The sequence below is a fragment of the Zosterops lateralis genome (assembly GCF_965231275.1).
Source record: "Zosterops lateralis genome assembly, chromosome: 3".
NCBI lineage: Eukaryota > Metazoa > Chordata > Aves > Passeriformes > Zosteropidae > Zosterops > Zosterops lateralis.
Window position 1 is genome coordinate 60,043,610 of NC_139764.1, and position 24,939 is coordinate 60,068,548.

At 37.1% G+C, this 24,939-nt stretch overlaps 1 protein-coding gene across 6 annotated transcripts in view; it reads left to right on the forward strand.

The window, feature by feature from the left end:
* Positions 1 to 24,939, forward strand: part of PTPRK (protein tyrosine phosphatase receptor type K) — a gene marked incomplete at its 5' end in the record, with an annotated part of 380,851 nt that overhangs the window by 169,633 nt on the left and 186,279 nt on the right. For all 6 annotated transcript variants that reach the window (XM_083857316.1, XM_083857317.1, XM_083857318.1 and 3 more), the window contains 3 exons: positions 2,823 to 2,904; positions 4,747 to 4,862; positions 18,976 to 19,150. In XM_083857316.1, coding sequence (XP_083713442.1) covers positions 2,823 to 2,904; positions 4,747 to 4,862; positions 18,976 to 19,150 — 373 coding nt within the window. The remainder of the gene's footprint in view (positions 1 to 2,822; positions 2,905 to 4,746; positions 4,863 to 18,975; positions 19,151 to 24,939) is intronic.

Here is a 24,939-nt window from a genome sequence, read left to right on the forward strand (position 1 = left end):
TAGAGGTTTACAAAGTTGTGAATAATATAAAAGGCTGACTGGGATCAATTTGTCACTGATTTGGGTCATTAAAGGAAGTCTGGTATAAACCATACAAATGGAAGCATCTCTTAATGCTGTCAATAGTAAACACATGGATTTTTCCAAATGACACTGTGTTCACTGAAAGCTTGCATGGTTTTAGGGAGAAAATGGCCCTGTATCTGGATAAGAAATACATTAGGAATGGCTTAATACGTAGGAGTGCATCCAGTTGAGAATTCCTGTAGCATTGGAGATTCATTCTTATTTGAATGTAGGTACTTCATACACAAGGATGTGCAGTTCTGTTTGGAAAAGTAAACGACTATTTGTGTATCATCTTGGAACTATGTAGAAAATTCCAGGATGAAGTCTGATTCCCTTGAGTAGCATTTGAATTAGCTGAAATATTCAGCACTTCCCATTCTGATTCATTGTGTCTGTTCTGGTACAAATGAGACAGGATAGCTGTCTCCACAACCCCGCTCTGTGCCAGCCCAATTCATCCCCTGGAAACAGTTTCTCTCTCCCCTCCATTAAAGAAAGTGAGCATCTCTCTGAAGTGAATTGTATGGGCATGCAATTAAATTGTAATAAGTGGAAGGACATTTATGATTGCACAGACAACTAATGTTTTCTGGCTAGAGTGATAGTCTGAATCATTTTTCAGCTAAAACAAAAGTGTTGAAGCCGTTCTTTCTAGAACTGTAAACTGAACAGCAGTGCAGATGAAGGGCAGGATTCACTCCCAAAGACTTGTCTCTTATTAGGATAAGCCTCCTCTGGTGAAAACAATGGCTGAACAGTCTGTTTTTTCTCAAGCAGTTTGTCTATTTGGGGAAAAGAACTACCTCAGGTTCTTGTCTGACTTGTCAGCATTTTGAACAGTTGTTTTCACCTATGTATGCAATTCCCTTTTTCCATTTCCCATTTTAAATGTGAACAGATGTTATCAAATTAAAGCCTGATAATTTTTTAACTGAACTGCATTTTTTGCTATATTTTATCTATAGTTATGAATATTTCATAGTTGCATTTGTACCAATTATGAATATAAAAATGATATTATATATATGAAATCTCAGGTCTGTAATATCTGTCATTTTAATCTCTGGTTTTTTGTTTGTTTGGTTTTTTTTTTTTTTTTTTTTTTTTGCTTACCTTGTAAATCTTATCCCTTATAATTTTTCATAGACTTCTTGCCTTTCCATGTTTCTCCATGCTTTCTGTTTTGTTGTTGTTGTTATTTTTCTTTTCTCGTGGATCTCCATGTCTTTATCTTTCCATTTTCTGTGGATTTCTCCTTTTCTGATAACTTCCTACTCCTGCTGCGTGAAGATTACTAGAATTAATCTGGCAGAGGGAAAAAAAGCTGAAGTAAATCAATTCCCAGCAGTTTCCCAAGAAAGCTTTATTTCCTCTGACTCCCAGTGTAAGAAGGTATCAACACACAGGAGAAGGATACACTTGTATAGGCAGAGCTTTCCTGAGAATTGGATCTAAGTTACTTCCGAGGGAATTCATAACAACCCAGTTGGAGCAAGATGCAGTTCAGTTCAGTTTAGTTCAGTTCTTAGCATTGGTGCTCAAATTGCTTAACTAGACTTCAAATTGCTTAACTAGACTTTGAGAAACAATGTACCGTCAGAGTTTATGTATGTTATAGAAGTGTATTGTGTTGTAAAGAAACCAGTCTGTCAGATATACTTTAAATGCAATGTTTATTTCTTACTGAGTTGTCTCTCATACCATGCAACTATTTAAATAAAAAATATCATATTCCAAATTATTAATTAAAGATATTTATATTGATGTTCGTTACTGGGAACAAGTGCCCGCTCTCTGAAAATGCCTGACGAGTGGGTAGAGATTGTCAAACAGTGCTCTGGTCAGACATGTCAATGGACAAGGCACACTGTGAAAGCAGGACTCATAGACACTAAATTAACTTCCACCATGCTGTTGTTGACCAAGACAGATGGAAGAGGTAGAAAATGAAGTGGTTTTTGTAACTGAATTCCATTTGGGTGCAAATAAAATTAGAAGGAAAAAAACTAGAAATTGGCTAGAAGTGCAGACATAGCAAGAATGTCTGGAGAAACTGAAGGGTTGTAGTCCAGTGCTATCAAAATGTACATTCCCCACAGGCATCCTCTTTTTGCAGTCAAAGCACAATTTCAGGAACTCTCTGAACCACCACCAAGCAATCCTTTGCTGTTTACTGCCCATTTGGGGTGGGACAAGACACGGTCTCTTCTTTTCTGTCATGCATAGGAATTTCCTCATTGCCTTGAAAGAATGAAGAATGAAGTGAATGACTACTGCATAAATCTCATACTATAGCTGTTCTTTTTGTTGCCACTGGGGAGTGCCGCACTAATTCTGTGTTTTCCTGTGCAACTCTGCTGCAGAAGGTTATAGGAGACTATATTGTGACTCCCAGGAAGAATACAAATTTTGTTAAAATTGGTTGATCACTTGTGTGCTGTGATGCCTAACCTGTCTGAAAGTAATGGCATTTTTTCAGAATTGAATCATGTTTGCACATTTAACTGAGATAAAGCAGTATACAGTTAAACATGATTTTCTGGTGTGCTATGAGCAGAAAATCCAAAGCAAGTCTCGTATATGAATGGTATGGAACTGCACCACACTGAGTAATAAATATTCCATTCAGTTGTCAAATCTTGTAGGAACTTCAACTAAATGAAAAAGGCAATGTGTCTTATATCTACACGCTTGCCATCGGGGGAATTCTGTAGAAATGAGTGTTGTAAACATTTTTTCTTTCATTTTGACAGGTAATATTTGAAGCTGAAGTCTCAGATGGAAGAAATGGCTACATTGCCATTGATGACATCCAGGTCCTGAGTTACCCTTGTGGTAAGTAATGATTAAGAGCTGCATTTTTCTCTGTCTTTTCAGGACATATTTGATATTGCTGTGGACTGCTCAGTTTTCATCACTTGATCACTGATATTCTTTGTTCTTTCAATAGTATTTTTGTTGCAGCTTCCAGGAAGAAATGTGATTGCAATAGTGATTTACCTGGATGAAATCTTTTTCTGCCAGAAGTAAATTATACAGGGATAAAACAAAATAGGCATTCTTCAATGTCTTTTTAGTCATATGCAGTTGGTGTGCATAATCAAAATGGATTTTAATGTTAATGTGTATGCCCACTGATTAAAGAAAACTGAATTGGCAGATGCTTGTAGGAGGTTTATCATATTTCATACCCCTTTTCTTTTTTCCCTCTTTTTTTTTTTTTTTTTTTTTCTAAACAGACAAAATAGATTAAACAAAAAGAAAAAGTAAAGAGGGCTTCTGGCTATTGAACTACTGAGGGATTGCATTTTGTTTATTTTTTTTTTTTTTGTGGACGGACTTCAGGCATTTGTGTTTGCCTTTCCCTGCTAATGCTGGGGAATAATTACACACGTGCATACACAAGTTGTAACAATGAAAATTTTCTACTAATAGAAGGTTGTGAGGAAGAGATTGTTACTGTGCATTTCTGACACTTGTTATCAAAATTTTTTGGCAATTTGTTTCTGTTTAACTCTCCTCATCTTCCCCTTGATATGTCCTCTCTAAAATATGATTTCATTCTAATATACCACATGGCTGATAATTTAATTGCTCTCTGAAATGACATAACAATATCCTGCTCCAAGTTTTCAAAAATTATGCCAATAATAAAGTTCCAATGGCAACCTCACATCTTGTTTTCTTCTACCTCAAACCTTTTTTAAACCATAGCTCTCTGGAGCTAGCAAGCTTACAGGGTATTTGAGTGAGTTACTTTTTTAATATTTCAGCCAGCCCAGCTATCTGATATCTGTACTCAGCAAAGCTCTGCTTGGATTCAATATCTGGCTTTCATATTTATTTTCTTCCTCTTCTTTTTATTTTGTTTTGAAGTGCCAAAACAAAAGGCACTTGGGTACAGTCATCCAAGCACATTATCAGTATGTTACAGTATTCAGACAAGCTCTTTTTGTTACTGATGTTTAAACCCTGTTTGTTCCAATTTAATGTTTTTTCCTGTGCGTCATGTTTTTTTGGTAAGCACAAAGAAAGAACAGTTCAGCTACTGTTTGCTTTAGTCATTCTTGAGTAAAGGGTGTGTGAGCTGTGTAATGTGCCCATTCCTGAAATGTTTCTGTTGGTTTTTGTAGGTCCAGTTAATCCTTCAGATGGTTGTGCCGCTGAGATTTCCTATGGCCTGTCTCATTGTGGGGAATAGATTTGTCAGCTCCTGAAATGCTATATTCAATGCCACAAATTATTTCATTTTCCAAAATAAGAGCTCTGAATTGCGTTGCAAATAACATGAACAGTATCTATTTGCTTGAGCAGTATGCTGCTAATTGGGTTTTTCTCAGTGTGATGGATTTCATACAGTCAAAATTCTTTGGGATAATTCTTGTCAAGTGCTGCTGACATTTTGGCATCTGATCTACTTCTTTTGGCTTCTTTTTTAAAAAGGCTTTATTATAACACATGTATAACATAAAGTTAGTAGAATCACCAGGGGAGAAAGGAAAGGACTGAAAGCACTCCTTGAATACAGATGAGACAAATAATTTTCTCTCTTCAGTTTCTTTTTTAGCTAAAGATTGTTAAAACATGGAGGTTAATTAAGGGAGATAATAATGTTTCTGGCACCTTTATTTTTTTGTAATGACTTTTATTTGTTATTTTTGTTTTCTTCCTCTACAGATAAATCTCCACATTTTTTGAGGCTGGGGGATGTAGAAGTCAATGCAGGGCAGAATGCTACATTTCAGTGCATTGCTACAGGGAGAGATGCAGTGAATAACAAGTTATGGCTCCAGGTAAGGCTAACTCATGCACATTTATTTGGCTAGAGGACAAGCTGCTTTCTTGGAGATGAAATGTTTAAAATTCAAAGCCTTTTATTCTTCTGCATGTAAAATATGTAGTTTAAATGAAATTTTATGTCTGTTCAATGGAGAAACTTGTAATCAGTTTTGCAATGTTGTAAAGATTGGATTAAAAATAAGAACTGATGTTGGTGCTGGGATAAGATTGCCCCTTAAAGGCATTATGTGCCTTCTCTCATTGTAAATCTGTTATTTTGTATCAAAATTTATTATTATTAAATGCAGATAATTGGCATTTGGGATCTAGTAATACACAGATGTAACACAGCTGTCATGAATTTTGACTATTTTATAATCACGTAAATTGCCTGTCCAAGCAGGTGGCTGGAGGGACGTGGCTGTACTTCTGTGTGTGTATCAGTTTTACTCAGTAGCATATTAATTGGAACAGCCTAAAAGGACTGCTACCCATGCTTTTTGCCTGTCTCCATAATAGGAGGAACTTTAACTTTTACCTGTGTATAATTGTGAATACTATGTATGTCAGAATTTAAGAGGTGACTATTACCAGAATATAACCCTTCTTTTATTATGAAAGAAGAAAAAAAAGAAATGAACACCACCATCCCTCCAAAATACCCAGCCTCCTCTGTATTATGGTGATGGGGTACTTACATTTAAGACCACTGGTTGAGTAGAATGATGGCAAAGTTTCCAGTTGTTCTTGAAAATATTGAATTTTTCCACTTAAAAGGATTAAAAAAAATCACTTTAGTGGTAGATGTACAACTTACGTGCATTCTTTTGCTTGTATGTAAACCTTAAGCAGCAACATACCTTTATAATGGTTTCTAAATATGTCCTCTAAAACTATATTTTGTTATAATGTGTATTTCTGTTTATTTTCAAAATTAAAACCTATGAAATTTTCAGGAAACGTGCTTTTAAATTATCTATAGTCAGAACTTTAAAATACATATTTTTGGTCAAGTGTATTTTGAAGTGAACTATAATCAGTTATTTTAGTCTAATTTCTGTTTTAATAGTGGAGTTGATGAACCTTGGCCAACTGTTACATGTGTGATAAGCTTGAAATTTTAAAAAGATTTTTTAAAAATATGATGAAAAAATCTCATATGCAAAATGTATTATTGGGCAAATATGCTGCAACATTAAAAAGGAACACAAGCAGTAACTGCATTGCATTTAGTGAAAAGGTATCACAGCAGTAGGAATGATTTGTACTTCATGTCTTTGAGTAGTAATTTGTTTAAATTGAGTAAACATGTAATGCATTCATTCAGAAAAAGCAGCTTGATTTCAGAGGCTTGCCAAATAGAGCACACACAGCACAAAAAATGAAACTGGCCTGCGTTTTGCTATATCCAAGGCAAGACAATAGCACGAGGAGCATTCCAGCAAACCTGTGAAGCACCACTTTCAGTTGATTGTGGGTCAGAAAGACCCAGTAGAGACAGCCAGCTGGAAATCTTCCCTATCACTCACTCCTTGGAGTCAGATAACTCTGACAGATTATCCTTTCTAACTTTCACTCCCTGGAGAAGCCCAGCTAGCAGACAGATCAACTCAGAAAACATATGTTTTGTCCCTCCATATGCTTCATGGATAGTTTATTTTTTTGTGTCTGTGTATGTGGAACACAGATGTGATAATTTCTCAAAGTGTGATAGATGAAGTATTTTGGAGGTTATAACTCTGCTTGCCTGGGCATGTGAAGTGCCCTGATACTCTCAAAGATGCCTTGATGCTTCTGTTCTCTTTCTTGTTCTCCTATAAACAGTACTGAGTTTTCACCAATTTAAGGGTGACTTTTTTTTCACTCCTCATTCCACCTCACAATCCTACTTGCCCAATATAAGTGTGAATCAGCAACCTTCCCTATATGGATAATTTTCCTTAGACTGCACTCAAAGCTACTGTTGTTGTGCATAGCTAATAGTGAATTTACTCCTTATCCTTAAAAACTGGCATGGATATGTACAGGCCTCATGAAACACTGGAGTGAAACTTGGAAAAGGTTTGCTTTAACCTTTGACCAAACTCAGGATTCATAAAGCCCGAATAGTCTGAAAGGAAGAGCTGGCAGATCAAATCAAATGCCTAAGTAATTGTTTTTGAGAGCCTTGAGCTGAAACATTCCAGGAATGTATTTTTCTCATAACAAGAGAGGCCATTATAAAAAAAAAGACAAAGTGCAAAAATGAAAAATAAGTGGACGATGGTGGGGAAGAAGACAGTTGCCAAGCACATAGTTTTAGAGAAAATAGCTTTTGGTTATGTCCTTATTGAAAGAGAAAAACTATTTCCTTGAGGAGGAAAAAAAAAAAAAGAAAAAAACAGCTAAGAATTTGCCATTAAAAAAACCTTCTTTGATAAGGAAAAGTTCAGGGAGCAGTCTGGTACATCAGGCTTTTTTGCATCAGGAGATCTAAGATTTCATTTGCTTTCACTTGCATTGAAGTAGTAAATATGTGCAGGCAGAGATTTTGTTGAAGAATCTACCAGTGTTCTCTGGCTCTTTGCAGTCCTCTGTTTTGAGAAGAATTGAAGTACAGTCAGCAGCATGTGAAAAAAAATAGCATCCACCCTGCTCTGTGTTCAAAGTCCTGCAGTCCCATGGCTGCTTCAGCCGAGCTCAGTCTCAGCTGCTACTGTCTGAGCTTCACCCTCTTGATCCCCCTCTGCACTGATTTGGAGCTTTTGCAGCTCTCCAGTGAGTCAGTTCAGGAAAGTGATCTGACTGAAAAAGATTTTGATGCCAATTGGATTTTTGTTGTTGGCGGGAGGGGAGTTGGGGAGGGCTGTTTCAATTGTTGTTGTTGTTGTTGTTTTGTATTGTTTTGTGGTTTTTTTTTTTTGTTTTTTTTTTTTTTTTTTTGGGGGGGTGGTTTCTGTTTTTGTAGTTTTGTTTTATTTTAATTTTTTTGCTTTGCCATTTATTTTTTGGGTTGTATTGGGTGTGTTTTTTCCACAGCTTGATTCATGTCTAAATTACCCATATGAATAATGCCAGCAGGTGGAAGAAGATTGGGATGTTTCATTAGAAGCAGGGAAGAGGGAAAGACTGTAGCCACATGATATAAAAGTGGGGATTGTGGTAGTGTGTTTCCTTGTAGACCTATGTAATCTTCATTTTTGTTTTCGTTTTTGGGCCCTGATATACTAGATGTTCTATCTGCAATTACATTTCCATGCTTAAGTTTTTCCCAGTGTATATATAATTAAGTACACATAGCTTTATGTGCCTAAAAATAAAAATGGACAAAAATAGGCACAGCATTTCAATACACTGTTTCCTGCATGTTTACTACTGCAATGACGGTATTTTCATCAACACCATTTTCCATAAATGTATGTCTGTAAACATTTCACACAAATAAGGATTAACACTGAATTGAACTTCTCTTGACTTTCTAGGCTGCAGATTCTGCTCTTGTTCGTTTTTGGATTGTATCTGGTCTCTCATCCCCTTTAATATCCCTTTCCTGTCACCTCTGTTGTTTACAGCCTCAGTGGACCAATGTTTAGGACAGTAAAACTCTGTCATTGAAAGATCAGCAGTAAAGATAACAGAAGTTTTCAAAAGTTGAGGCTGCATTAATACAGAACAAATATTTGCACAGATAAAGTGATTTAACTGGTTGAACAAGATGATCTGAAACACACTTTTGTGACAGTGTGAATAGTAGGTGTGGGAGCAAGGCAGAAATTCAGCTCAGATTCTTTTGTTCTGCACCTTTTCAGCCTGATCTGCTATCAAATCTTTTACTGTTACAAGCTGAAGGATTCTCTTTATGACCTGCAATTATTAGCAAATTCTGAAAGGCTTTCAAAGTCCTTAGTTTTTGTTTAAATGTTAAACAACATTGATGTTGTTTCTGAAATACATTCAGTCCTTCACGGTTAGTATCTTTTTACCTGTCATTCCCTTCAGAATGTAGTGCTGAGGGGCTTTTTTCTCAGTATTTTCCAACTTCTCTTAAAGTTTCCACTGTAGTGTGTCACATGCCATCAGCTGTAGTTTGGTCTTTCTGCCCTCACTGAAGCAGTTGGGTTGTGTGACAGGAGTCCCTAAACCCAAGGTGATAACCTAGGTTTTCCACTTTTTTATGCTTTGGTATGCTTTGATTTGTAAGGTTTAGGAATTAGCAGAATTTCTTGCTGAAAAATGCCTTCCTGTAGGAGATGAACATAAGTGTGTGTGCAGTCTTAAATAAATTAATATGATGTGTATAGATATACTAATTAATTGGGTTTTGCCCACTTACTGCTGATTTTCTTTCTTTCTAAAGCCTATGAGTTTTCTTTCTTTGAAAAGATGATTAAAGTATATGGAAATTTTCTTTTATTAACATTTGATGCATCTTGCTGCTTTGTGCAGATTGATTTACTAAATTAGTGTAAGAAGGACCCCTGTTTTATTCTATTTATTTCCCTGTGAAATATCATGCATTCCACTGGAGTTGTGTCAGTAAAAAAGCTTGCAAACAAGTCGCCTCTGCATGATAAGCCTATGCTCAGAATGGATATGTTATGTACTAAATTTTTGAAAGAATAATGCACACAGGGCATTCCAAACATGAAAATGCAAGAGTGGGATGGGGGCTCTGTTTGCTTATTTCATTTGACGATTTCTGTTTGAAGAAATATTTGTTTCTTTGCTAAGATAGTAGAGGGATAGAATTGACTGGGTAGATTAAATAACATTTGGGTACGCCAAGACACCAGAAAGCAACGTATGTATTGTCCAGCATTTGTTTTGCCAATCTAATTGGGATATCAGAGCAATAGGGTTTTTTGCATAATCAGGCTGTGTTTAACAGCTTCCTGAGCTGGGAGCAATTGTGTCTCCCAGAAGCCCAATACGATTTTCAATGTCTTATCGATGTCCGGTTTAGCTGGACACTCGTACAGTGCAGCGTGTAGAGCTTTTTGCTAGAACATCTGTTAAACCATATGTCTTGGCACCTGGTTCAGATGGCGATAACTGCAGCACTAATGAGTCCATCCATCATTGCTGAGCTTTGCATTAACATAGCATTGGATTAGGGAAAGCGGCTTGTTCTGGCTTTGCAGTCAGATGTGTTTTGCCACGGTCTGCGGTGATACCGTTTGCCTCGGCGAATCTGAAATTCAAAGGGGCGCCGGCTGCGCACGTTTAAAGGTTTAATATGTGCCTTGTAATCTTGGGCAGATTTGCCATCTGAGCGGTGGCGAGCGGGCCAATCTGTCAGCAATAGCTGTGGGTGCTGGCTAACCGCCCTCCTCTTGGGCTGCCAAGGCTGGCACCGCAGCCCTGCGCTCGCCCGTGGAGAGGCTCGTCAGCGTTAATATGGTCTGATGCAGCCCTTCTCTCTGCCAGAGGAGAGTGTCTTTCCTCATGGAATAACAGATAATTAAAGCAATTGCCTGAGAGTAATAATTGAAAAAGTGAAATTAAACAGCATTATGGAAAATAAAATGCAAATTGCTGTAAAAACAATGGAGTCGGGCTGACCTCCCAGCGGTACCAACTGTTACAGGAGGATGAGCGAGCGTCTGTTCGGGCTCAAACAACTGGCTGCATCCTGCTCCCTTTGTAGAGGAAACTGCCATAATCCTCAATGCCCTGTTCACCAGCATCTTGGGTTTTGGTGCTGATTGCCACAGAATGGGATGTGATATTTAGCATTCAATTTTCTTGCTAGGTAGTGCATATATGCGCTCTTTAACAAATCTTTGGACTGGGCACATGCAGATGGTATCCTGTGATGATGCATTGTGCACGACCAGCACAGTATTCCAGGAATTTAGATTAGAAAAGCTATATAAGAATTCATGCCTCTGGCAAAAGGTTGAGGGACAAAACATTGACTATTTTGTTTTGCTTTCTGGAAGGGCTATTTCCTCCCAAAGGAGAGGAGTTATGCAACAGAAGTCCTTTCCTCCTGCTGTTCCCAGGTGAAGACATGGATTAGTATTCAGCAGGAAGGTTGGAGTGTGGGCTGTGGGCCTTTGGGGTAAACCATTCAGCTAACCTAACAGGGAATGCTGGAGGCTTGCTTTTGGTCTCAGAAAAAATGCATTTCTAATACTAGAGTCCCGTCCAATTTAACTTTTGTTTTACATTGTTTGTATGTTGCTTTTTATGAGTTTTCTAACGTAACTTTGCCTTCTGAGATACCATTGCGTTTTGGTAGAGTTAATTAACTGATTAAGATAACTCTTTCTTTAGTTTGATAATAAAACATTTGCTGTTACAGTGCACCTGCCTATTCACTGTGTTCATTACACTGGAAGAATGTTTTTTGTTGGTTTGCACAAATTTTATGATCCCTGAGTGTTAAGGAGAGCTGAGTATACTCTGAATGTTAGAAAAGCTTTGTTATTTCGCTTTTTTATTCAGTGCTGCCTCGAGAGAGTTCAGAGAAGATGCCTTGCTAGCATCCGCAGGATTTCAGCCGTGGAATAGTGATGGAGAGTTTTGATCCCCTTTTTGGTTTCGGTCAACTGTCAAGTTTGATGCTTTTTGGTTTTGAACTGAAATAAGTCAGTCAGGGCTGCTTGCCCTAAGGAGGAGTGGGAGCTATGATGTTGTTTGGAGGCTGTGGGAAAAGAGAAGGCCTATGGCTCTGGTTTCACTCTTCTCCCTGTATGGCAGTGGGAGAGCCTCTGGGGGGGCAGAAGACTTTTTTGGATTATCATCATCATCTGCCTAAAGCAAGTACTAATTTGCACAGCAAACTTGGCTGTTTGTGCCAAACTTTCTTTCCTCAGCCAGTAAAATCCTGCTTGAGTCTATATCATCATATGTTTATCTTGATTACTGATAGTGGCTAAGCAAGATATAAGTTCTTTTCTTTTTGTTGTGCTTGAGGCTTGCACAGAGGCTTGCATAGAGGCTTGCACAGAAACTTCCCTTTCCTCATTTGGTTCATATTACTTGCTTTTACTTACAGAAAAGGTGGTTTTGAAAGGAAGACACAGTATAGGGAGGCACAGAGGACTCTTTTGCAATGACTTGTCTATTCTACCTTCACTTTCACCTCATCATATTTATGGTCCGTGATAGACAATGTGGTTTTCCAAACCTTTTTCTCAAAATTGTATGAAAAGCTGCCTTGAAGTCATCTATTTGGCTCCTTGTAAATTACTTGACTTGTAGTTTATTCTGTATCACATGCTCCTGACTCAGACATGGCTATAAAGAATATTCAACCCATGAAAATTACAGTATTTGTAACTTGCTTGTTTCACAAAGGTTTTTCATTCTTCTGTTTTTTCTCCCCTCCATTCACCTTTGATGCTATCTATGTCATTTAACCCTGAATGAACCATTCTCCCTCTCTCCTGCCTCGATTTATCAGCCTCATGGATAAATATGGCAGTTTCCCCTGGATGCCCGGTCATCCTAGGTTTCAACAACATGAAATACCGTAATCCTCCTGGTCTTAATTTAATTCTGCCCCAGTTAGCTAAGTCCTCTGGTCTGCATAGCTACCAGTCATTTAGTTTACACAGCAGCCTTTGGAGTTGCTGTCCCTGTAAGGACTTCTCTGTGGTTCTGTGGTGGCTGGAGCCTCTGGTGCAGGGGACTGTGGTGCTGATTGTGGCCTCAGTGGTGGCTCCTTCCCCTTTGCCATTTTGTACTTTACAGGTAGAACAGCTGCAGTGGAAGTCTGGTCCTTCTGTATAGTCCTGGTAGTCACTCCTCAGTCAGCCAGTGTCTGAAGCACCCATGTAAATGAGACACTTAAAATAAAGGTGATGTTTACAAAAAGATATGGTTATAAATTCCTTGGCCATTCTGTCCTGTGGCTCTTGTCTGTTATTGTCTGCATTCAGGTTTTCTTCTCCTCAGTGGTGTGATGTGTGGTAGGAAGCCTAATACCCCAGGTCCTAGTTTCCACTAATAGCTGCAGGACTTAATGAATTACAGAAGAATAAGAGCAGCTGGTAAGATTGGATACTTTTAGGAAAGGATAAAATTGTCTGCTCAGAACTTTTTGAGGAGCTGTGTTGTGGTGTGTTTGCCCTCAGTGGTGAGTTTTTGTGCGACTTTTTTCCTTCTTTGTCTTCTAATTGAGAAGATTTTTCTTATTTTGTGCTGCAGGAATAAATACTGCAGTTCAGTGTGCACTGCTCAAGATGATACAGACCTTAAATCACTGTCTCTGGCATACATACTTTTGTGAATTTTGCGTGGTTGGTTTTTTTTTTGTTTGTTTATTTTTTTTTTTTTTTTTAAATCAAGGACTCTGCATTCAAGAACTAAAGATTTCTGAAAAGTTCCTTTGTTTTTCTAAAAAACATACTTTTTTCCATGTTCAACATGTGTTCCATTAGGCTCAAACTAAGAGGCTTAAAAATGCTCAGAGAAAGTGAGTTGCTTTCATTTGTATGGTGGCATGGCCAGAGACATGGTAATATGAATTTTTCTAGTTTGCCTCTGGTGGGTTTTATTATAATAAAATAAATTAGAAGTACCACCTCTAAAGGGCCAGATGGCTCTCAATTAGATTATTTCATCAGAGATTTCTTCAGTAGGAGGGTCAGTGCAGCGTGATAGAAATTTGGGCTACTTCAAAGGGGACAAGCTTGAGAAACAGCAGTGCATCATATCAAGATTTGAAGTAATCGTGGATTTTTCTGTACTGCAGTGCAGCGTGCAGGATAAAGCTTGGCTTGTCACATTTGTTCATGATCTTCAGTGTATGTTTGCATGGGAAAAGCTGTGTGGCTTTTTTTCTAATAAATGAATGTACAATTCATTGGAATGTAAAATCTTAAAGTGGAATCTTATTCTGGCTTGCTATGCATGTAGAAGACAGAAAGTTACAGCAAGTCCTACTAAATTTCTACTTTAAAAAATACTTAGTGCTTCCCCTTAATAATCAATCAAAAGAAATAGCTAGTTCACCTTCTTTTATTCTAAGATATGACTATTTAGGCATTTTATTTAAGCTATATTTCTAATTCCTGATCTGCTTGAAAAAAAAAAAAGATTTCTTAGTCTAAATTTTGTACTTATAAATAAAATTGGAGAAATAATCTCACTTTGTTCAGTAATTAAATTTTTTGTCCCAGAAAAAGGTTTAAACTTTATTTATAACTTCCCACAATAAATATATGTCATGCTTTATTATGTTCCTAGTAGGTTTAGAAACTTCAAAATGCCAAGAATTTATTGAGGCATTTGTGTAAAAGAAGAAAATATAATAATAATAATAATAATAATAATAATAATAATAATAATAGAATTGTTTTAGTTTTTTCTTCATTTGGAAATTATGTCTTAAATGCTGTAAAAGAATATGACAGTGTATGTCTGTGGAAAAGGGACAGACAGGTGCATATAAAGTAAAATTTAAACAAATTTTAAGTTGGTGTGGTTTTTTTTGTTTTGTTTTGTTTTTGTTGGTTTTTTTTTTTTGTTTGTTTGTTTGTTTTTAGTTTTTAAAAACATGATCTGGCAGAGGTTGTGCTTTATTGATGGCATTCAAACTATCCACAGTCAACAATCTTTCTTTTTTTTCCCCCCATCAAAAAGAGACATTTCTCTCTTTACAGAATGAGTAATCCCAGGAATGTTTTGGAACATATTGTTTACAAATTCCCCTTTCCTCAAGGCAGTAGAGGTTTAATGCCCTGGGCTACTGGGAGCATCTTTCCAGCCCTTGTGCTGCTGGTGAAGTTCTGATTGCAGCTGTGGGGACTGGGTTGCTCAGACAAGCTGTGGACTTTTGCCCTGCTTACCACAGATAACCTGCCCTCTCCTCTGCTCCCGGTGGCCGTGCAGTGAGTTTGATCACAAGCTAATCTGTTTCGTGATGATAATATATGGAGAGGGAGTGTGTTTTCAGGAAGGTCTTCCATATTCCAGGTTGGCTTTTTTTTGCATGAGTGCAGGAGGGAAGGTGAGAAGGGAGCGAGTGCAGGGCAGCTGATGGGGCACTGCTGCCAGAGTCACGCTGGTGTCACTGCAGCCAAGTGTTGACATCTTCTGATCTCTGGAGGCATCCTGGCATCCAGCCGGGAGCCTGAGAAGGCAACCAGAGTTGACTGTAATTATTAGCAGTACAGCAGACTTATTTTAAGGTGTTTACAGTAAGAAAAGGATGGGGATGTGTAAGGTTGAACTGTCCAGGCTTATAAAAATCACTGTTGTGAAAAAAAAAAAGGGTTTCGGAAAATTTAGAGGGAACGTTGCTGCAGATAGGTGTCTCATTGCTATTTAAACAAAAAAAGAGCAAAACTCACCACTTTTCAATCTGAAAAACTGAGGGAGAAAGACTGATAAATTTTATATTTGTGTAAGATAGGCACTAAAATTCTACTAATTAAATGAGATGTTGGAGTTTAGATTCTTTTGGTTCTACTCAGGTTCTTAAAGCTCCATTAAAATTGCATTTCATATTTATTAAATGCTTGGTTTCTTTCATGAGGCAAAAGAGAGATGTTTAAGACTAATTGTTAATTTATCTAAGATTGTTTTTAAGCTGCATAGGCTTTGCTGTTGACTTTATTTTAAATATAGATGATCTAATTTCATTGCCTGAAAAAAAGTTTAATAAAATCATGTTCCTATCAAATTAAAAATAACCTTGAAGCCAGAGTGATTTATTTAACATTGTAATTTTAAATGCCTGAAATGCCAGAATTAAGGAGGTTTTTTTTCACAGGCTAATATTTCTTTTAATCAAGTGTTTATAGATAGTAGTTCTTTATGAAGCCCAGAGTTATTTTCACAAAAGAGGAGAACTTCCTAGTGGTGACCTCTCTTAAATGAACAATTCAGGGTTATCAAATCAGACAGCGAGAGACTGGAGGAACCAAGGATCACACAGGGTACAGCCATTACCCATTAGTATAACTCCACATTAATTTTAAATTGAATTTTTAAAACTTAATTGAGCAGCATTTTCAAGCTCTGTTCAGTGTGAGCAGGACATAAATTGAAACAGTATGTACCAGGAACCCTTAATAAGCAGAGAGCACTGCTGCCTTTCTTTCCTCTCCTTTAAAATCACTAGTAATGCTTTGACATTAAAAAGAAGAATTTAATTAAGAGATCGTGACAGTGCATCTGAACTCTGACTGGCTAATGGGTTACCAGTGTAAGGGATATGCGCTGAAAGGAATGCAGGGTTTTTTGTTAACATTCATTTTTTAGATGAGAACTCTCTTCTGTTTGAACTTTTCATCATTTTAATGATGGAGAAATATTCTAATGGATAATCTCTACATGAAGAAAGACTTTGAAAATGTAGTTGTGCAGCTGGATTCCCAAGAAACAAATTCTAATACAAAGAAATTAGAGCAACTGCCTCCAAGCCTTGTAAGATAATATGGTAGGAAATCACTGATATAAATATAAAAGAAAATCTGAGGTGTTGTTCTAGAACTGTAAAGCTTGTCAAATTTTATTTTAATTAATTTCTCTGAAGGTACATTAGTATTTCATTTTAAGTAGGAGCCAAATTCACTTTGTTTCTCCACTTGAAGCATACAGATGAGCTTAAGTAAGCAAGTTCTGATCTTCAGAGTGTAAATTATTTTATATAGTGCAGCTTGGATGTGCTTCTCTGCTGCAGACTAAGTGTTTGGCATTCCAGTTTAAAGCACTGGACTTATAGAAATGGAGTCCTTCATTTTAGGAAACTCCCTAATATGTATTTTCCCTTTATAGCAGAACAAGAATGCCTGCATTGCATGGTTTATTTGTCAAGTCTACTATCATATTAGGTTTAAAGATTCACCTTTGGTTTATTATTGATTGCTTGGGGTTTTTTTTGACAATCATATGGCAAGTTTGTGTTTAGTGGGGGAGTTTGACTACTGGGTGGCTATGACACAAGCCTGAGAGGAAGAAAGTACTGTGAGGTTTGTTTATTTTGGTTACTTCAAGGCACTAGATCCAAGGTTTATATTAAGTTATCATTTCTGACAGTCCAAACCTTTGGTTGATACTGGGGAGTGGGGGCAAGGGTGAAGAGAGGAGGGGAGTGGGGACTGCAAGGCTTGAAAATCCTGCTTTCAAATTTAGTATTTTCTATCAAAAGAAGCCAACTAGCTGGAGGGGAAGGTGAACCTCCCACAAAATAACTTCACTTTTGTTTAAGCACCACCGAAATAAAGTCTTTACCATCATCCCTCATTTGCTTGATATTGGAATTTAATAATTTCATTGATTCCTGAAGTTCAGCAAGGCCTTTCATGTATAAGAGTATTTGCAGGCCTCAGAAAACTTCCTTAATTTTTCTAAATCAGATACCCACAGAGCTGAGGATGGAGCCTGTGTCTGTCACAGGGTGACGTGACTGTACCACAGTTGGTCCAGGTGTCCTAGAGCTCAACATCCATTTATTTTGCCCTGGGAACATGCTCTCACAGAGCAGCCCTGTGCTAACCAGGCTTGTGGTTGTAATGAGATGATGGCGGTTTTAGGGAGGAACAATAAGAGTACCTCTTGGAAGGGTCTTGTGTGCCAGTTTGTTCTGAAAATCAATTTTTGCTCTTGGTATCTTGTGGCTCTTTCTGGCACAGCTCTGCAGACAGAACTCACACCTGAGGAAATGGCAGAGAGAGTGGCTGGGTGAGGGAAGCTGCATGGTGTCTTCCTACAGTGAGAAAATCACAGAATAAACCTGCAGTTGTTAAAGGTGATGGCATGGTCTTTGTACTGCAATATGGGTGACTGAAACCTGCCTACTTAGTATAAATAGAATTAATCTGTTTAAACATATTAATAGTTAAAATGAATGCCTGTTTCTGTGAGTGTGAAGTGATGATGGACCCCTGGTTAATCTACCACAGAACTGTTTAAAGCAACTAACCCATGCTAGGACGACAAAAGGTAGATGTAAAATGAAGGGTCTGAGTGTTATGAAGTGCTCCTGCCTGTGACAGGAGGCTGGCTGATATACACATGCAACATTAAATCATCTCCTTTTTCTGCCCTTTGTGTTTTGCCACAGGCTTTCAGGTTATTAAATTCTGTGGCTCAGCAGTAGTGCTTTTGGTGTTAGAAAGCTTGGAGTTTAAAACCTCAATGAAGTTTCTCATTCCAGGGGTTGATTAGAGCTAAAAACCATCCACAGAGGTCATGCTTTGCTGTGTGTTGAGCAGAATGTGGTTACAAGCAAATTCTGCCGTCTTTGTGACTGAGCAATGCTCAGAAACTGTATCCTGGTCAGGAAATAAGATGAAGTTGATCCGTAGGAGAGAGCAGTGACATTGTTTGCTCTCTTTGTGCATGTTTCTCCGGTTTTTTTTAATGCCGACTTTTGGTGGAGAGTCTGTTTTTCACCTGAAATCAAAGTTGAACATCTAATGTGAATGGTAATAAGGAAAAAGGATCCCACAAGAGCTCAAACTGTTTCTGTCTTACTGACCTGTCACCTGTCCCTGCAGCTCCAGACAGATTAAATTTTTCAGTGATTTGTGGTAGCTATGCTTTTTTTTAAAGAACTCTCTTAGCTCCTTCCTTTAAATGAGGTCTGTGTTATTCCTCTTTTAGTGCCTTCCTGCCCTCCACTTTTTATTTCAGCTAGCTTTAGATGGATAGGTGATGCTTAGTATAACAAAGCTAAAATTTTAGAAGGTATTGAACTTATACAGATAAAAGATAGCATTAAAAAGGAAACATTGGTTGGTTGGTGAAAAAGAGCTCTTGCAGACCTTTGATATCCCTCAATGCCAGGTTTATTTAAATATATGTTACAATACACGCAGTGTATGTGTTGTAAATCTGCTAAAGTTGAATGAATTTTCGTAGGAGTACAGCTGCTGCTGCTGGGCTGTCCTAGGATGATTCCACCTATAAGGCAGTTGAAGTTGAGTATGTCATGGTCATGTTTTGTGCCAGTGCAAAATCCTGATGGTACTTTTCACTGCCAAACTTGATTTTGAAATGCTATTGAGTACTGCTTATTTCTTGATGGAACCTCAGTGCTGAGCTCTTCTACCATGGAAATGCATGGTAGCACGGTCTGAATGCATTTGGGTTGAGGTTTTGTTTTTTGTGTCTTCTTTTTATGATGATAATGATAAATGTCTTTTATATATTTTGAGTTAACTCTGCTTTGGTTACTCTTATTTTCAGAGAAGAAATGGGGAAGATATTCCAGTTGCTCAGACTAAAAATATCAATCACAGAAGATTTGCAGCTACCTTTAAGTTGCAAGAGGTGACAAAAACCGACCAGGATTTATACCGCTGTGTAACTCAGTCAGAGAGAGGTTCTGGAGTCTCAAACTTTGCTCAACTTATTGTTCGAGGTAAAGTTTTATTTATTTTAATTTTATCCATTTAAATGCTTTTAATGCCAGTGCTTCCTGCTTACACTTTTTATTTAGCCTACATATGCCTTGATCTGAAATGATCATAGAAAGATAGCCCTGTGAAGCTGTCATGAGATGAAAGACTGGCTTGCAAAGCTCCTTACAGTTGCTTTCCATGGAATGCACCTGTGTAAAACCCTGATCCCACAGTGTGTGGAATGTGCCTGTGTGCTTTTATGGGAATGCTATTTGTTGAACTTAAGGTGCAAATCAGATTGCACCTATACACAGTTACTGTTCCCTTTTAAAATCTGTTGCCTTGAGCACACTGGTAGTAGAGCAAATAATACATTGTTCTGTTACCTGGGTGATGGATAGATAAAAAGAGTTGTAAACTTTTCACCTATCCAAGGACTGGGAGCATTGTGGAGATGTTCTGTGATGATTTCCAACACAGAAGTAAAAGGAAAGAAAAAACCACTTGCTTTTCCCACTTAAAATACTTCTTTGATTGAAATTATGTCAAAAGCTTTCTGGTGTGCAGCTGTAGCTTGTTTGTGGTGTGATCAAGTTGGTGATTTTTTTTTTGTTTTTTGCATTTTATGCTCTGGAAATATGTAATCTTGACTGACAAAGGATGTGGTTGAACATAAGTCAGTTTTTACTTGGAAAATTGTGTGCTCTACTGCCTGGAATAAGCTATTGAACCACTTCTTACCTAATTAAGTTACCTCCAAAACTGCTTCTTTCATTCTTAGTTGTGATGAGACTTACAGCTTTTTGAGTGGGAAAAAGCAGTGGTGTACAAAGTCTGTTTGTGGGGCTGCTTTGGCCAGGAAGGTGCAGGGATCTGACACACAACAGGCTCTTGCTTGGTTCTTTGGTGAAGCAATGGGCTGTTTGCTCACTTTGACATCTTGTGGTCAGACACTGCATCTGGAATGGGAGCAGGGCAAGCAACTTTGTCCTCAACTTGTAGAAATAAAAGCAGTGTAAGAAATGCCCTGACCTATTTTTTATCTGGTATTTGCTGGCAGAGGTATTTTCCCTGGGAGACCAGTTGATTGAGGTCAACCAGGTTTTATGGCTGCTATAAAACATCAATAAAAACGGGCCTTGCTGACTATACAAAGATTTAGACACATGTTAAGAGCTTCTTTTTATTCTGTTAGATGTACCTTTTGTCTAGAAAATTGCAAGATAGTCTTCATACTAATAAATTGAAATAAGTCCTGTTGAAGCACAAAACCAGATTTTGTTATTAGAAAGGCAGGGCAAATCAATGTATTTGTCCAATAAATAAAGCTTTCTATTTTTTTTTTCTAGTGTAAAACTGCAATAAAATGGTGTTAAGAATACTATTTGTCTCAAAAAACCCCCAAACTGCAAAACAAAAAACCCAATAAGAACATAAAATTTCATAGTACCGTCTTTTAAAATGCATCATATTGTCCTGCTGAAAAATTTAGGTAATTTCATAAATAACGCCATATTTATGGCTCAAAACATAAATTTGATATTTAGCTATATATATGGAGCAGCATATAGGAGGGTTTTTTTTTATTTTTTTATTTTAAGGTTAAAGGATTTACTTTTTGTGTGCTTTTTACTGGAAATCCAAGAATTTTAACTTTTTTCTTTTTTCTTTTTTTTTTAAATATACATATGCACACACATGCATGCATATATAAATAAAAAAATATTAAAAAATGCCTTAACAGATAAACCTTCTAAAACCATTTTCTTCTATTTGACATCATGGTAGAGAACAAAGATATATGTTTTATAGTTGGATTTATTGCTTGCTGTTGTATTTGAAAAGCAATATATAGTAATATATTTTCTTGTTTGTCTGGATAACTGCTAAATAAATCTTGTTAGCCAAAAAAGCATACCCATACCCTTAGGGATCAGCTACCCTGGTGTTAAAACTGTACTGAAAATTAACCATAATGACAGGTCCTATATCTCAGTGGCACTTTAAAGCTGACATCCTGCTACATGGATACAAAAGATGATAATTTTAAAGGAAATTTTTGGGCCACTGATATGAATTGCCTTTAATAAGAGCTGGCATAGTATTGCCCATTGTCAAAGATGACCCGGGGGGAAGAGTTTATTAGTGCATTTCCTTCTAAACTGGGAGTGACAGGGCATGCTTGGGGCCCTTTTGTTGCTGTTTGTAACAAATGAAAATTTCGCTGCAGAATTCTCATGCTGAAGAGTATTGATCTGTGTGTTCTCACAGCCAGAGGAGGGAGAAAAAAAAATGATGAAACACAATTTACTTTGTCATGACTTTAGTATTGCTTCCAGATAATTCTGAGTAACGTTAGGGTCTTTGGTTTGTAGAAGCCAAACTTTATTGCCAACACTGTTTATTAGAGAGCAAGGGATGAGGAACAGGAGTTGTTGCACAGTAACTCAAAACCTTGGTGTTTGGATTCATGGTCAGATATGGATATATCTTGGGATAGATCCCATGTCTGTACAGACGTGTGATACCATAATACAGGTGTAGAGGCATCTGATACTTTCCTGGTGAGCAATTTATAGGTTAGTCTTGATGAATAATGAAAGTTTCCAGTTCTATCATGTGCATTATGTTGAAACATCTTTATATAATTTTGAGCTTTAGCAGAAGAATTACTTTTAGTGGAGTTCTAAACTCTATTACAAATGTAGTTACCTGGGAGGGATGGTATACATTTCAAGACCCTGAAAGGGATAACTCAATTACTCTGATTAGTTTTTTGAAGAAAAATTGAACTTGGATAGGATTTGTAATTAAATTATGAGATTTTACCAAAAGTAGTTCAGTCAATGATTTAATGTCTTACCTTTGTTTAGAGCTGGTCTTCAGCTCCCAGCTCCGTGGCTGCACTGTATTGATTTTTTTTTTACATGGTTTCTATGGCATTGCTATTATTCTGGGATGGGTGTAGCAGGAGTTTTCCCTTTCCCCTTCCTTTTACAGGAAGTTTGGTGCTGTCATTACTGTTAGTTGCCTTATCCTCCTGAATATGTCCATCTGATTAATTGTCTATTTATATTTTCCCTGGTAAATTGGCAATTTCTGGGAAGGGAGTTTCTTGAAGCCTTCAGGGTTGCCTGCATTGGAACTTGAGGGAGACACTGGGAGGGAGGAACAGTATCTGTGATAGGTAAGAGTGAACAAAAAGCCACTGGTGGTTTCTTTCTTTTTTACTTGTTTCTTACTTGCTTTTGAGAACAAGTGTATCTCGAAGTCTCTGCTGTTTAGTGTGGAATTGTAGAAATGAAGTGCCCAAAGAGATCACCTGTGCCCCAGCTCATGTGTATATTTGATATATACAACTGTGTAGCCTTTCCAAGTTACAGTATCAAATGTTCTGATCTTCAGTCAATAGAGAACTTTGCCCTGTAATCAGTTCTTGCACTGTTTCATTGTTCTGTGCTCTTAAAAATGTACTGGAGTGTTTCTCTGAAGTTGTCAATATTTGCCAGAAAAGTTACTGTGTGCATCAAGAAACGAGGTAGCAACACAGCAGCTGTGAACAATTTCTTAGTTGACATGGCATGTTAAAAGTGCCTGTGAGATGGGGATGAAGCTGATGTTACATTCTCATGTGGTCAGTTAGCAAAACTTTGTAAAATAATCCAAATTCAGTTTGTTCCCATTTGGAATGTCTTACTCTTGGGCAGTCATGCAGGGACCTTATGGTGAATAAAATCACCATTTTCTTTGGCTGCAGTATGGGAGAGATAGGTGATAAGTATCTTTCTTTTCAATATATATTCATGTTATAACAGTTTGTTGCTCTGATTTTCAAAAAAAGGAACAAACCCCTTTTTTAAATAGTATAATAATGAATTGAATTTTATGTAAAATGTTAGTATGCTTGCCCAAGTTTGTTTTGTTTTTAAAGTAGCTGCACATTGTTAGAAAAATAATTGTACAAAACCTGATATTATGCTATTAAATGCTGCAAAATCAGCAGGAGATATGGTGCATTTTATTTCATGTAGTGGATCTCGCACATAGGATTTGGAAGAAAATGTTTGTTAGATTTAAAGATAAGGTAGAAAAATAAAGGATAAAAACGTCAACATGTATGAATCAAATGTAGCATTTGTTAATAATAATAATAATGTGGAAAGTTCTGTCATACATCTGGTTCTACTGATAAGTTTATAAGTTTTATTTATAAATAAATTACATAAATTACAGCAATTTATGGTTTTACTACATGTTTTTTTTTTCTTCTTAACATTTTTTTCATTGAGCCAAAACATCTTTTCTGTGCTGCGTTCAAAGCAAGGGGAAGTCTCTGCCTTGATTTATAGTTTCAATATGGAATTGTCTTCATGCACCTGGTAAATCCAAGTTAGTAACAGCACAAAAAGGCAGCTTTCCTTTACTGTCTTCTGAATGTCCTTTCAAAAATCCTAAGTTCTGATGAACTTTTTCTAGGCATCTCACCTGTTTGTATGAGTTTATGGATATCATTGTTTCTTGTATTTGATTTGACATTGCAAGCAGTCTCTCTTCTAAGTCATCAGGTTCAAGTTTTGGTGGGATTTGTGATTATGTTTGCCTCTTCTTTGTTTGCCTTATTGGGCTGAGTTTGCCGTCCTGTTATGCAAGCTTGGCAGTGATTTTTCTGCCTTTCTTGTCTTAATCTCTTTAGGGAACTTATATAGGAAAACTAGTAATTTGGCTGGTTCCTGGTGATACTAGAACATTGTGAAGATGGAGTTTGCCCCTGGCAAGTAATTCTCATGGGAGCATTATTCTTTTTCTGTTACAAGAATGCTTTGAAATATTTCCATTTGAGAAAGCTGTGGACTGAAATGCACTTTCCAAATTTCACTGGTACTTGTTCTGTCTGGGAAAAAAAGTGAAATCTTTGAGCTTGCTTCAGATGTGTGTACTCAATTTTGTGACTTGGTTTATTTGTTCAGTATAATAATAGACTTAAAAATATGTCAAGGAGAGCACTAGGTGGCAGGTAAAAAGTAAATACATCAGGTAGCCTGAATTTATGTTCCCTGCTTACAATTAGACTGAATTATTTTTATACCAATTTTGCAAAATGCCCCATATTTCTGCCCTCCATTATTAAGTTCTCTGATAAATAGGAAATTCGTAAAAAAAAAAATTCCTCTCTGGGGATATTACCTGCCATCATAAATATTAGACAGTTCAGGTTATTAGTGATGCTTTGTAATGTGTTCAGAAATTCAGTCTCCAAGAGACAGTGGCTTTGGACTCTATCTTTGAAAAGTTTTGAGGAGGGCCTTTGGTGTGTCTTTTTCTGAACTCATTGAGTTTCAGACCAAAGAGGAAATTGAAGAGAGAGATTTTGCAGCCCAAGTTATTGGAATCTGTGGGCTTTACATCACTACCTTGGCTAAGTTTCCTTTTGAATCATCAGCAAACTTCAATAGAGGTATGCAAATATTTTATTTGTGTCAGAAGAGCCCTGTGGCTGCTGTGCTTGGTTCATAAGATGCATTTCTGGAGTATTGATATTAATACTGGTACTCTTTTGAACACTCAGCTGATGGTTAAAAGTACTGTATACTCTTAAGTTTCCTCATTAGTTGCAGCCTAATTCTCTCTTGGCTGTATCCCTGCAGGAAAAGCAGATGACAATGTCATAATTACTTTGCAATAGTTGAAAAAATAAGGAAATTATTTTGTGAAATTTTTCTCAACCTTGCTAATAAAACACAAGTTATATTTTGGGTGTATATTTAGATATAAACATTCATCAGAGAGTCAAGGATCCAATTAACCTGAT